Here is a 15,462-nt window from a genome sequence, read left to right as displayed (position 1 = left end):
TGATCTAATATCTAAATGCCCTCCTTTCTGGACAACAAGGAAATAGTAGAAAATTGCCAGCTCATTTTTTTGTTTGTTTGTTTCAGGTAAGTATGAAGTCTATTTTCTATTATGTCTTTCTCACTCTTCCCTCTCTCTAATGGGAAGATTCGATAGCTGGAGGCTGGAATCATTTGGAGACATCTTCATTCACACATCTGGTAGTTGATACTTATTTGGGGCTGGAATCTTGGCTAGCTGTGGGCTGGAACACCTACCATAACCTGTCCATTGGGATTCTATGTGTGACCTAGTTTCAGCCTCCTCACCAAATAGCAGCTGGGTTCCAAGAGCAAATGTCACAGAGAAAGGTGGAAGTACATGACATTTTTATTAACTAACCTCAGATACCTTACTGTAGTTGAGTCAGTCCACTATACTTTATTAATTGAGTCAGTTACAGCAGTTCACCCAGGTGTAAGGGCAGTTAGGCTGCACCACACTGTGGGAGGAAAGTCAAGGTCACATTATAAAGGACAATGTGGGATGGGAGATATGCCCATCTTTGGAAGATACAATCTGCTAGTGCTAATTCAAGCCTTCTCCAAAACCATGTTATACTACCCTTTTGACAGTTTTACAGACTTTTCATGTTGCGTCACAGGAACTATTGCTATTATCCAGGTGTTAACCAGAAGTAGCTAAACGAATGATTAATACTATAAGTAACACATAATGAGTGTTTATTTTATGTCAGGTACTATTTTCCCTCTATTTTACTACAATTAGATCAAGAAACTCAAGGAACAGAAAGACTAAAAAGAATGAGACTTCTCCAAGGAAAAGATACCACTATCACTGATGTAATTCATTAGTGATTACATTATTATTATTATTACATCATTAGTGAAAAATAATGCTAGAAATTTTATGAATGTTAGAAAAAGAAATCTAGCATTCCTTATGCCTCCTTGCTTTATAAAGCTTCCATTTTCAATAACTGAAACCTCGTTTATCTATTTATCAGAGAGATTTTAAAATACTAAATGGACATATTTTCAGTTCTCTTCCCCATAAGTCATGTTCCCCAATAGACATTTCACAATTATAATTCCAGAGAGGTCAGAGAATGAAGTCTGCCTTGGGAAGGGTGATATGAAGAAATGAAAATCTCTGGCACGTAGGAAGTAGAACAACAAGATGGCTGTATTATCATAGAATGTGGAAACAGTATTGGGGAGAAAGAAGGGAAGATGTGTTTGTATTATGACCTCCTTCCCCCATCGCAGCTTTTGCTACTTTTCCTGCTTACAGTCCTGCAAGCAGACCATGTTTTGAAGCTACACATATATGTATATATATGTAGCTTCTTATATATATATATAGCTTTTATATAGCTCCCTACTTATATATATATATATATAGCTTTTAGTATGTACAAATATATAGTATAAATATAAATATAGCTTTTAGTATGTCCGATGTTTGTGCTAAAGAGAAAAATTACTAACTGAAGCCTGTATTCCCCTGGAATTGTAGGAGGTTTTACGTTTTTATTATCTCAACTTTATCTGTCCTCCTGTATGCCAATTTTGTCAGTTCCTACCACCAGCTATTCATACCTCATTTACCTTTGGAGATTCATTTAGACAAATCAGGATTTTTCCTGATCTTTATCCTAAAATTGGTGAACACTGAGGTCTCTTGATCCAAGAATACCCAACCCTTTATCCAAATCCATCAAGGGTATTTTTGAATGAAGAATAAAATCATAGTAGGTTTTCATATAACCCAGGAGGGCGTAAAGATTCATAGTCTTCGTATAATACGTCAGAATAGCTAAGAGGTTTTAGAGATAATCTAATCTACCTGGGTTCACCTCATCCCTAATCTTTCTAACATCCATTCTAGAATAAACTGAGTTCTAAAAAGTTTAAATGTAGGTCAAACAGTGGTAGAGTCGTAATCAGAATCAGAAACTGAAATTAAGCTTTCTGATTCCTAGCCCAGTGTTCTTTCCATGTACCACAAAGGTAGTTACATATAGGGAAGGTTATAGATTGTGGATATATCAGTTAAAATTCTTACAGAAAACAGATGGCAAACTTAAACTAATTCAAGAATATGCACACACACACACACACACACACACACACGAAGTGTGATAAAAAAATAGGGTGAACGTTAAAATAATTGCAGTAAAAGACACATTGCTATTAATCCTCCTCATAGTATTCCTCCCTCTCTTAGAACACACTTATCCCGTTGTTCCTGCCACTTTCTGAAGCAGTTCTGGAAGTCCTCTTTCGTAAGTGTCTTTAGTTGTGCTGTTGTGGCTGCCTTGGTATGCTGAATTGATTCAAAATGTTTACCTTTCATGGTCATTTTGACTTTGGGGAAGAGCCAGAAGTCTCATGAGGCCAGATCCAGAGAATAAGGTGGATGAGGACATACTGTAAGGTTTTTATTTGATAGAAATTGCTGTATGTCAGAAGCGATGTGTGACTCGGAGCATTATGATGGAGGGTGAATTATGGCGCACTTTAAAATACATCTTCTCTCAACTGTAGCTCACACCCGACTGACTGCACCAAACAACTTGAAATTTGTCACACACTGTTACTAAGGTTCAATGCACCGCTTCCCGTATTGAAGATCCCTTCCTTTCCATTGGATGGCACATATTTTTTGATCATACCTCGTGTGTGTGTGTGTGTGTGTGTGTGTGTGTGTATACGTATACATGTATATACACACACACATACATACACACACTTATTGCAACTATGCACTTGGGTGCAAATGTAAAGAGACTGTAAAAGGTTTCAGTAAACTGGATTTAGTAGTAACAGAGATGTTACCATCTCTAGGCCCAAATGGATGACAAAAGGGAGCACGTACTGGTATCGTGGAATTAGAGGCCTAAAAGGAGCAGTGACCATTGGTAAAGAGACAAATCCAGTGCAAAGTGATCTTTCAGGAAAAGATTTAGACTAATAAATACCCTGAACTCCCTCTCGTCTTTCTGTCTGATCTCTTCCTGGACGTCCCCATTGGCTAAACCTAATGGGAAGCAGAGGGCATTCGCTTCTGTCTGTTGATGTAGTTGGTGCAGGTCAATCTCTTAGTGCACAGTAGGATAGAGAAAACTAGAGGAATCTGTAGGAGAAAAGTTAAGATAACCAACATTGTGATACAGAGCATATGCATATTTTGATATTTTAATTGCAGTGCATTGTAAATATACCACCAAGAGGCAGAGAGCAATCCGAATTTTCTGTCCCTTTATTCTCTATCAATTGCAGATAGTAATTGGCTTCCAGCCTCTTTTTTGAATTTAGTTGACCAAGTATTCAATGGATGGCATTGCTTTTTTTTGTTGTTTGGGGCATTTTACAGCTAAGAGTGGGAGTATAGGTATCCTCACCTTTCAGCTAAGTTCTGAAGGCATGACAGACTTTCCTCCTTTTATTATCTTCTCTAAGGGTGGGTTATTGATGACATCCTATTGTAATTTTCTTATTTCACTGAAAATACTGAAAAGGAAATTTCTCTTAACTCTCTAATAGAAACATAAAAAGGAAACAAGAGATACTGTTAGCAGGAAATTTGGAGTATTACAGAACCTTCTTTTTAGTTGTGGTACGTGTCCTATGTTTTGGAGAAAAGAGCATAAAGATTAACATAACATAGAGTGACCATATAATTTATTGTTCAAACTGGGACACTTTTAATAATTAAAGAGGACATAATTGTTATGCCAGGATGACAGTTGTAAACTAGGGCTATCCCAGGCAAATCAGACATTCTGTCATTCTAACTATGAACAATTGCCACTATCTGCTAGTTCTATTTCTTTCTAAGGAAAAGGAAAAAAGAAAACATTGTTAGAGGTCGGGGATTCCAGGATCCATGTTAAAGACCTTGAGTGTCTTTCATAACATACTTTCCCTTGAAAACTGCATAATGTCTATAAATAATGGTTTTTCCTCTGCCTGGTCTCCTTGAATTTTAGGTGAAAAATTGATGAATGAGTACTACAAAAAAAATCAAAATACATATTTAATCTAAGTTTTAAAAAAATATAATGAAAATACAAGATGTTAAGGCTTCTGTTGACATGTAGGTATATACCTTTACTGTAGCTGTGTGACCGTGGATTTGTCTAAAACCTATGACCCTGACCTTTTAAAGTTTCTGGAAGTTGTATTTCTGCTAATTGATGGAGACAAAAATATACCTCTGAGACACCACAAGATGGTGGTATTTTTATTAGGTAACAAGTATTTTTGTCTTCAGATACATACTTTATAGAGAAAAGAGATAAACTATATGAAATACAGTATTTATTAATAATAAGAACAAAATAACAATGCAAGGATAAGATATTTAAATATAGCAAAAGATATTTATAAGGATATTATACCAGAAACACAATTTACAATCACTATCACATTAATGAGTAAGTAAACTTTATACTAGTGTAGTCTACCCGTCTCTCTGAACAAGGCTAGGGAGGAGGAACAATTCATGCTTAGGTACAGCCCCTGTAGAGGTTTCTTGTAGATTCCACTACTCTTGCTTTGGAGTTTGAAGTGTTACAGGTTAGTATGTGATGCTGATTAGCCTTTCAAACTATGGCTTTGGGTTTAAATTATCCTGGTACTGTGTCAATACAGCAGACCTTTTAAGTGTATCCATTGTATAGTTAGTTCAACAAACAAGGGCAACTAACTGGGAACATCCTAGTTTTTTACAGTTGTGGCAGTATAGGCCGAGGTCCAGTGTGGGTGGGGGAGGGGAGACTGGAACCCAGGAGGAAAAAGGGGTATTACTGTCTTCCGGTCCAATTCTTGTGTCCTTCAAATATTGATTTCCATTAATCTTGAAATATGTACCTCACGATCATTTAATAAAATGTATTGGATTGTTTCTTTGCTTGAGATACACATATCTTTGGGAAAGAAACTAAAAAGCACCTAACTTGGAATAATATTTGAAATAAAATTTTCTGTGTTTAAAGAATGGCTAAGAAAGCTTGCCAACTCTGCAGCTTTAGAAACAGATACTTCTGTTTTGGGCTTACAGGATTTTCCTCTGCTTTACCCAGAAGTTTTTCTTGTATTTGGGCACATGTCACAGAACTTAACCTGGCAGTGCTTACCCCAATTTCCATTCAAATAAACAAAACAATTCTAGAAATGGTGGACTATTTCTAATTCCACTTGTAACACACAGCATATTTTTTTAAGGGCAATCTTGACATACTGAAAAGATGAAAGGAAAACAGTTATATTTAAGAAAGAAAGAAAATGTTCAACAAACAATTTGCATTTTATAGAAATGAAGGAAACAAACAACTATTTACAGACTAGGGACATGCATGATTTGAAGTTGAAAGCTAGTTTGCCATTTTACACAAGAATGTACTTCCTAGACATCACTGTAATGCTAAAACTGTAACTGTACTAAGATTGTGTTGCTAGCCACATTTCGGCAAGCCTCTTCGAATACCACTCAAGAGTTTTGCTGCATTTCTTCCATTCTCCAAGTGTCTTTTTTTCTCCTTTCAGTTTAAAGGCCAACATTATGTATAGAAACACGTGCATGGGAACAGTATATTCATTGAGTTTATACAATTTTTTGTTTACTCTGAGGTTGACAAACATAAGCAAAAACATTAGTAAACTAGGCCAAGATTTGATTTAGAAAAGATTTTTATAAATCGGGTAAGAAACATCTTTTAATTACCACGGTGTGTGATCTATATAGGTAACACATCAAAAGCACTTACGTGTTTGCACTAGTTCCAGCTGTTGGCACTAAAAATCACTAGTAAATCTGTAAAGCTTATGTAAATCAACAAATAAAAAAAGGAAATCAAATAGCCTCAGAACAAAGCTGTCAGTTTAGCAGTCTGAAGGTGCAGAGTCATTCTTGCCTTCATTCGGCCAAGTGATCACAAGCCATCCTTGCTTTCTTCCTCTCTTTTCCTGTAAGCTTTATTTAATAACTGGATTTCCTCCTGGTAGCCATCCCTCTCTTGATGTTGCCTTTTACTGTTCTGCCTGTGTGCTTCAACGGTGTCTGGAATGGAGATGTTGATATCACCATCAGGATTACTCGTGGGTAAAAAGAGCGAGTAGGAGGCTGTTTCCCCTAAATCACATGAAACAAAACGATTTTCTTTGCGTGAGTAGCGTAAGGATGGAGATCTGACCTGTGGGGAGGACTGGCTGATGTTGCTAATGATTGACACTGTGTCCAAGGCCTCTTCATTGTCACAGATTTCAAGAACCTCCAAGTGTATTTTCACACTGGTGTCCGCAAATGTGGAAGGAGAATCTTCTGAATTTGGTTCATGGCCAACACTTTTGGATCGATAGACTTCGATTTTCTTAGAGGCTGGGGTTATTTTTTGTCCTTCTGCGCTTACCTCATAGGTGGAAAGAGATAGGGTTTTCCCTGTCGGGGCTTGGAGAGACACCATCCCCTGAAATGCACACAAGGGAATAGCAAGGGCACCACCGGAACGCTGGGGACAAAAACAAAATGATTATTATTGAAAACTCGTTACTGACATTAGGCCATTTAGAAAGTCATTTTATTCATCAACAGAATAATGTTTTTCTATTTAAGACTCATCTCCCTAGAAACCTTTTACAGGTAAGGGATTTAAATTTTACCATCGAAGTGCCATCCCTGTTCACTTTCTCCTAGAAATAAAACATCTAAATGAGGGCAGTCAGGAACCTTTGTTTGAAGATATGGGACATATTTCCAACATTGAAGGCAAAAGTTGGGTATTGATGGGCAGCAGTAGGTGTTTCCAAGAGCAGAATATGAGCATAGAATTGAATGTGTATTTACAATCTGGAATTTCTTTTATGTTTTTGTTACATACTCAGTTACATTAAGAAGTTTGCCTAAGTTGAAAGAAATGCATAGTTTGTTATCAAAATGCACTTTTCCCCCCTTGCTTGGTATGGCAGAGAGAATGAAAATTGTGAAAGTATGATTCAGGTTAAGTACAAGAAGTATTTCAACTGTTAGGTTTGCACATGCAGAAGAGGAACCAAATGTCACTACAACTGTGCTACAGTGTGCTTACTTTTCAGCAGAGAAATCACAGTCATCAAAGTAAAACCAATAATAGAGAACTCCCCCATATCTTTGCAAAAAATTGCCTAAAAATTTAAACCTTTTACATTAGATTTAAAACTTTGTATATTAACTTTTTAAAAATTGTGTTCACTGCTAAAAAATACTTCAGAAATGAAGAAAATAAGACCAATTTGTATAAAAGTCTGTACCTTTTATTGTTGATTTATGCTCTCATACTTTCAGTTGACTCATTTTTTGATTACATGTTAGTCTTATGAAGCAGCTTGAGGGCTCATGGTGTTTTCACATCTTAGGATGATCAACCTTTCCAGATTGCCAGTAGCTATCCTAATTATAGCACTGAAATTCCTGCATCCCAGGAAACCTCTCTGTCCTAGGGAAACCAGGATGGTTGTTCAACCTATTAGCCATGGGCATTTTGTATATGGACCTAAGAGTGGCTAGAGGAAGCCCAGGACCAGCATCCCATATTGGAAAAAGCTAGGATTCTCGTCTACTCGGAGAAATATTTAGGGGAGCATGCCTCATGAATTCCATTTGTGGTGCTGTCATGCCTCGCTGGGCATGTGAGACGTGTCGCCAGGCTTTCCCCATTTTTGCCTACGGAGAAGTCTTGAACTCTATCCATAAGGGGACCTGGAAACCTAACTTTATGGCCTTGTACCCTAAAGGGCCATAAACTTTGAAAATTCATACTATGAACTTCAGTACCCTTCTGCTGAGGCCCAGAACTTCATGAACTTCACATGTGTGATGTCGACTGTAGGAGGAAAGGCAGAGGGACGATACTTAGGTTCGTTACTGTACAAGAGCATTGTTGGAATGGTGGCAACTTTTTGGCAAAGAAGTGACTTTCATTTACTTATTATTAACCCATTTATTAAACATTTTCTGGGTGGCTATTCAAGAGTCTGAGCTTGGCCCAGATGTATAGATATGCTATACACGAACATATATAAAAATACGTAATATGTACAAGATATACTATGCTTGATTCAAAGACTTCACAGATAATTGGGTGAGAAAGACATGTGAGGAAACAAAATATAAATTTCTTCTGTAACTGTCATAATAGCGATAAGAACCAGGCTCTGTTGGGTTCAAGGAATGACCATCTCTGATAGAAAGATTTCATGTGGGGGTGGTATTTGACATTGATCCTAAGAATCAAGATCTTAATCAAGAATCAAGAAAAGATTTACAATTTTAAATTTACAGTTTTAAAAGCCTTGCTTCCTGAGTAATGAGTCATGAGTTAAAGGGCCAACCTAAAACCTTTCAACCCTGAGAAAATATTTCTTGTTATCAAAGTCAGAAACTTCTGTTTCTTTCTTAAATCAAAATTGACTGAGACAGAAAATTTGACTGTCACTTAATAATGTGAATTATAAATACAGGCTTCTTTATTCTGGAACTAGTTAACCTGAAAGCTAACTTCCTTACATTATACTGTACTGCAAGAAAAGAAAACAAACAAACAAACTATATCACTACTTAAAAAATTGTTCATAAGTTTTCTCTTTTATATGGTACACTATATAAACAAAGTCCTATGGAGTATACCAGTTTAAAAAAGAAAAAAAAATGTTTGCTAAATGGGAGGTGGGGTGGGAATAAGGGGAATGGTGGGGGGATTAGAAAGCACAGTCAGTAACCACAAGATGGCCACAGGGATACAAAAGTTAATTTGGGGAATGTAATCAATAATGTTGTAAAGATTTTGTAGGGTATCCGATGGACACTTGTCTCTTTAGGGAGACCACCTCAGGGAAGATGTAGATGCCTGATCACTGCATTGTACTCCTGAAGCTGAAGCTGAACAATAATTAATGTCAACTACAAGTTTATATATATATGGTTACAAGAAGCAGAGTACAGCATTAGGAATAGAGACAGTGGAAATGTAATGGCTGTGTGCGATGTCAGAGGGGTAGTGGATGGGGGGATGGGTTGACACAGTGTGAGGGATATAAATGATAAATGTTTAACTATTACATTATTTTGTGCACCTGAAACTAATAAAAAAAAAAAGAAAAATGTAGTGAGAAAACTGAGTTACCAGTGCCAAGCAGTACTGGCATGTCTATTTAAAAATAACCTTTACTGGAGTATCACCAGCATAACATGCCTTTATGTGTACCAACCTGCATCAGTGGTGAGCAGTTAATATAAAAGCAAATGGAATGAAGAATATCTTTGCATCTGTTTTATACATCCATGTAGTACATATTTCAATAACTACCCTATGCTAGCCTTATCTTTAAATGAACCAACAAGCTTTATTGAGTTATCAAATCCCTCTCATTAAAACTGACATTATAGAATTGCATAGTGCCAGAGAGTAGCTAAGTATGAAGTCGGATTAATCTGAGATAGCACACAAAATCTTGAGTTATCAAAATTATTTTGTGACATATTTTTTTTTCTTTTCATGCATGTTTATAGTAGCAGGATATATGTGCTGAAAGGTTATATATGTATACACACACACACACACACACACACACACACACATATAAATTTCTTTGAAAGTATTGAAACATTCTTATTCAAAAGGATGGTCTCCTTTTGAGACTCACAGAAGTAAAAACACAGTTTATCCAGAAACAAAGTAACCCAAAATTGGCAAGTTAGTTTCAGCAAAACTACTTTCACTTTAGACTAATTCAATAGTTTTAATTTTACTGGTTAGGAAAGTATTTAATGTATAAGTCGTTTTGGTTTTAGATTTGTATAAGAACTATAAATGTAAGGCATTTGTACCAAATTTTGTTTGTATGTCTTTAAGCAAAATCGTAAAAATTTGATTTCACATTGAAGTTCATAGAATTTTTTTTCCTTTTAAAGGGACTTGTCTATTACTTAAGTTAGAGAAACATTGGTTTAGGTGAGGGAAAATATGAATTTGAACTGAGGGAGCTGTAATGGGGTAGAGATTCAGAGAGAGAGCTGACAGAATTTAAATCAACAGAATTTTTCACCCATTGGATCTAAACCATGGATCATTTTTTAGCATCTCAGATTGCTCCACACAAAAGAACAAGAAATGAAAAGATAGATGACATCTTTAGAAGGCATTTTGATTGTGTTTGATGATAAAATAAAAGCTGCATATATCTACCTACCAGCAATCTTATGTCTGAGGCAATTCCAACCCCACATCTCAACACATAATAATGTTTATTTCAGCACTGTTGTAAGCCCCCAAATTAGAAATAACTTAAATGTACATCACTCAGAAAATACTTGAATAAATTATGGTACAGTTATGTACTGGAAAACTATCTTGAAAAAATGAGTTTAAGCTATAAGTTCTGCCTGTGTAAAATAATTTCAATACATTTTAAGTTATAAAAGCAAATTACAAAATGGTATGTATAATATGATCCAGTTTTCACGTAGAAAAACACCCACCAGAAATCAACCAAATTATATGTTTATAGGAATAAAAATAGATATACAGACACACCGGCACACACATATATGTTATAGGTATAACAAAAGGTTTGAAAGTCTATACGCCAAACAATTGTTTCTTGGGAAATGGATGGGGGAAGGATTTCAATATTTCTAAATGATTTGATGGTGATGATGTTGCTCATGGAAGTTGATTAGGTAATAGAGTAGGCAGAGAGTAAAATACTATTACTAAAAGGTCATCAACAACATAATACGGGCAGGGGAATGAATGTGGGTTGTCTGTGATGGGGTCATCCTTAGAGTTCAGTGTGATAATTTGGTGTTTGTGTGGCATTTGGGTTTTTGTTTTTGTTTTTTTTGCCTTTGGGGTTTGTGCTAGCTGGCATGTTTCCCCGAAAATAAGACCGGGTCTTATATTAATTGTTCAAGGGATGTCATCCTGAAAAATCATGCTAGGATTTATTTTCCAGTTAGGTCTGTTTTCAGGGAAACATGGTATTTTTAGGTTAGGAGAGAGGAGACAAGCTGGGTAGAGAATGTTGTCTCAAAATATTGCCCTAATGGTTTGGTTGATTAGCATGAGGATTTCAACTAGGGTGTAGCTTATTTTCCATTCACATTTCGAAAGCATAGATAATGACACTTATGACAAGCAAAATTAAAATTAAAAAATATCAAAAAGGAAAAGGATCCACTGGTCCTAGGCAGGCAAAAATTTATTGTGCTCTCAAAGTGGCGAAGGTCTATAATGAGTCAGATTCTCCTCACTAATTATATTGGAAAAAAAGTATTATTAACATTTGAGTCCCACAAGCAATCAAAGTAAACATTAAGTTCAAATAAAGACTTGAACTTCAGGGGGAAAAAAAGAAATACTGCAGGACTTGAGTCACAAACTACAGTGTAGCCCACATATTTGCAAACCATTGAAAAAGTTCATGAACAATTTCAAAACAATACTAAAAGTAAAAAAGCAAAAAACACTAAAACCTGAAAAGAAACTTAACATTAATTACAGAAAGGAGATCATATAAAAGACTTAATATTGGTTTAATTTATCTTGATCTTTGTACTAACTTCAATAGTGTCCCCTTCAAAATTCTTATCCACTGGTTACCTGTGAATATCACCTTATTTGGAAATAAGGTCTTTGCAGATATAATCAAATCAAGATAAAGTCATACTGGATCAGGGTGAGCCCTGATTCCAATGACTGGTGTCCTTTTCAGACAAGGGAAAGTTGGACATAGACTCGCATAGGGAAGATGGACATGGGAAGAAGGGGACAGCAACTGCAGTCCCCTTATTCCCATGTCCATCTTCATAAGCCAAGAAGGAAGGATCGCTCCTGGAGCCTCAGGGGACTATGGCTCTGCGTACACCTTGATTTTGGACTTCTGGGCCCCAGAAATCTGAGTCAATAGATTTCTGGTGTTTTAAGCTGTACAAGTTTGTGGTAGTTTGTTACTGCTGCCCTAGGAAGCTGGTATGTTTTATGCAAACAGATAAAAAAACACATGTGTAAATAAACACTTTGTAGAATTTGACAACTGCCTGTTTTCTTCTAAGGAGACTAGATTTACGAGGTGTTTCTGTCAAATCCACATAGAATGTAACCTCCTCAAGAGAAGGGAATATTTCCTTGTTGATCTTTATTTTCTCTGCCATTTATAACAGTGACTAGCACGTGACAGCTCCTCAAAAATATTTGTTGGATAAATAAATATGAAACATTGACTTTGTGGGCTGTAAAACCTACAAGATTCCACAATTTATCTTTCTAAAGCATAAAAAATAAGATTACCTTTTAAAAACGTTGCTGTTTAATTTTTTTTGTATCTTAACAGCCCTATATAATGAATGATGATAGAAGTACATCAGAAGAACATATTAGAACAAATTCTTTTTATAAAAATAAAATAGTGTATTAAGGGACTGAATTGTGTATGAAAGTTTAATGCATGATAAATGACGATAGATTCAGAGAACATAAAACTACTCATTTAGTAGTTGCTGCTTTATTTCCATTTAAAAGTCAGTGAATTAGCATATGCTGTCAGGAAGAATGATAATCCATTATTGCTGTATTCCTAAGTGTAGGTGGCTGGGAGCTTTTTTGTTTGGAAATGAAAAGCAGTCTCTAAACCTCAGAAATGCTTCAGGAGGAGAGGGTATGACATGTAAACACATTAGCACAAATAATCTGCTCTGATAATTGATTCAGACTTACTGACCTCGGGCATATTGAATTTTTTTATTTCTTCACTATAAGCCTCTAGGTGAATTCAGGGTGAAATTACAATATAAAAAGAGTTGCTCCTAACAGGATGAAGTATTCTGTTGATTATCTGAATCACTTAAGAAAGACATATTTAGGCACATGAAATCATAGCACTCACTGGACTGGAGTTCTAATTTCTCATTTTACAATGGGAGACCTGACAGCCAGCGAGGTGACATGACTTGCCCAGGGTCCCGTAGGTAATAGCAGTAGCAGTGACACCAGGATTCAGGTTCCTCCACTCCCAGTTAAGTGCTCTTTCACCATGTTGTCACTTTACGAGAAATCTGCTTTAGCAGGAGTGGATCATGGGTTTTCTGCCCTGGCAGCTAGAATTCTGTCATTAATTCATGAATAATCCAAGTGACTAAGAATTTTAATCTAAATTAAAATCATATAGATTATCTTTAGATGATTTGCGTGGCTTTTAGGCATCTAAAAGTATAGACATTGAGGAATTAAGTCGAGCAGACCATCTAGGTTTTGGAGAGAAGAGATAGAAGCACTTAAAAAAATAGCAGGGAGAGAAAGAACTTTTAAGAAAAACAATAAAGTAGATTTTTAATAATTTATTTGTGGAATTTTATTTAAAACTGTGATTACTATATTTTCATATATTCAACCCCAAAATATTCCTTGTGTCATCCTGTTGCCTTCATTTAAATGTTTAATAAACCACAATAAAGAAGAATATACATGACCTGCTCAAGGAAAAGAGAGAAAAGGCAAGAAAATACTGACCTACAATATGGCATGGAAAATGCTAGGTATTTTAATATATTTCCCATTTAATCCTCACAGACCTTTGAGCTGTAAATTATGCTTTTCCTTTTTAGTGGTAAGTCTCACACCTGTAACAGATTTAGGATTGCTATTCATCATGAGAAATATTTACTGATCCTGCTGAACATAAACCATATACCAGACTTCTTACTAAGCACTTTATGTACAGTTTCTTATTAATTTTCTCATCAACCTTGTGAAATTTAGACACTGATCAACCTCATTTTATAGATGACATAATTGACTCACGGGGAGATAATTCGAGTTAAAAAATGTCTTAGTCAAATCCAAATCCAAAGCAATCTGTCTCACACCCTCTGTTCTTAGCCATTCTGCTACTTCAGGGCATGGTGTTAGCAGTTAAAATATGAATAACACCTCCCTCTCCTAATCCAGTTGGAACCCTCAGTGTCCTGTGGGAACTAGGGAGAGGAGGGATTTATTCACATTAGGAAGTGAAGGGAATATTCAGAGAAGATACTTAGGAAAATGGTTTCTAAATAGGGCACTAAAAGATCATTTCAGTAGTCAGAAAAATAGGACAAATGCATTCCAGGATGAGCCAACAGTAAGAGCAATGGCAAATGGAATTTGGGGGGAATGACATAGTAGAGGGAAATGAGCCTGGGTACAGAGGCTGGGCCCAGGGCTGAGAGCCCTGCACAGCGGGACAATGAGTTTTGATTGTATCATACAGGCAACAAGGGAGATTTTTGTTTTCACATTTGTAGAATGGAAGGAAATTAAGATTTATAGACCATCTCCTATGTGCCACTGCACTTGGCACTTTACATGTGAAATCTCATTTAATATAATGATCCATAAGGGAAGTAAAGCTATTTCTATTTTACAGAGAAGTAAATTGAAGTGTGAAGAGGTTAAGTAACTTGCTTAGGTTACATAGAAAGTTAAGTTTTGAAATGTGATCTAAACTCAGGTCAGATTTCAGCTTCTTTCCACCATGCCATGTATGGTCTAAGAAGATAATTGGGGACCCTGTGAAAGATTGGAGGAAGGAGAATGTGGTGGCAGGGAGACCAATTAGAAGGTGTTTAAAATCACTGTTTGCAAAAGAAAAGGGGATTTGAACTCCAGTCGCGGTAATAGAAATGACAAATGTGGAATGGACAAATGCATTCCAGGATGAGCATTTGCAGAGAGAAATTTCAGACTACAGGGGAATTGCAGAGAGAAAACTTGAGACTGTGCAGGATCATGGTGAAGTACTCCTGTGGGATTACATACATCGACCTACCTCTGAATTTAGGAGTCACTTTCTCCGTAACCTTTACCTCTCTAAGCCTTAATTATCTCATTTGCAAAATAGGAAGAATGAATGAATTAACGCATGTAAAATGATTAGCCGAGTGCCTCACACAGAGTGCTCCAAAAGTATTAGCTATTATTGGGATGTGCGTAAGGGGAATCCATGATGTTTTTAAGATTGCTGGTGCTTGTGTCTAGTACCAGTAGTTGAGATAAGGAGCTTAGGGGGATGTAGACATGTAATCCTACTTTTATAATCTGCGTCTCCTATTTAGGCAGCATATTTCTCTACCCCATTTTATTCTAATGGTCTAAATATACTGAATAAAAGCCACTCATTATGGGAGTGGATGAAAAATATGACTCAATGTATACTGTACACAGAACTGACTTCAAATTTAATAATGTAGACAGACTGAAAGTAAAAGGATGGAAAAGGATGTAGCATGCAAACATCGATGGAAGGAAAGCAAAATGGCTATACTAATATCAGATAAAATAGATTTCAGAGCAAAGAAAATTACTAGAGACAGGGAAGATTATTAAACAATGATAAAAGGATCTACCAAGAAGACATAGCAATTCTAACTGTGTACCTACCAAACAAA

At 36.1% G+C, this 15,462-nt stretch overlaps 1 protein-coding gene across 2 annotated transcripts in view; it reads right to left on the bottom strand.

Moving 5' to 3' along the window:
• Positions 1-4,359: 4,359 nt before the first annotated feature.
• GPR149 (G protein-coupled receptor 149) overlaps positions 4,360-15,462 on the bottom strand; it is a 60,263-nt gene continuing 49,160 nt past the window's right edge. Inside the window, exons 4-5 of one of the 2 annotated variants that reach the window (XM_081072007.1) lie at positions 6,416-6,514; positions 4,360-6,138 (exon numbers count right to left, since the gene is read on the bottom strand). In XM_081072007.1, the coding sequence (XP_080928133.1) occupies positions 5,986-6,138; positions 6,416-6,514 (252 nt within the window). In that variant the 3' untranslated portion in view covers positions 4,360-5,985. Of the gene's footprint in view, positions 6,515-15,462 lie in introns of both variants that reach the window. The other variant, XM_081072006.1, reaches the window with a different exon arrangement.

This window comes from Rhinolophus hipposideros (assembly GCF_964194185.1).
Source record: "Rhinolophus hipposideros genome assembly, chromosome: 2".
NCBI classification, from domain to species: Eukaryota; Metazoa; Chordata; class Mammalia; order Chiroptera; family Rhinolophidae; genus Rhinolophus; species Rhinolophus hipposideros.
This window is presented reverse-complemented; position numbering and strand designations above follow the sequence as displayed.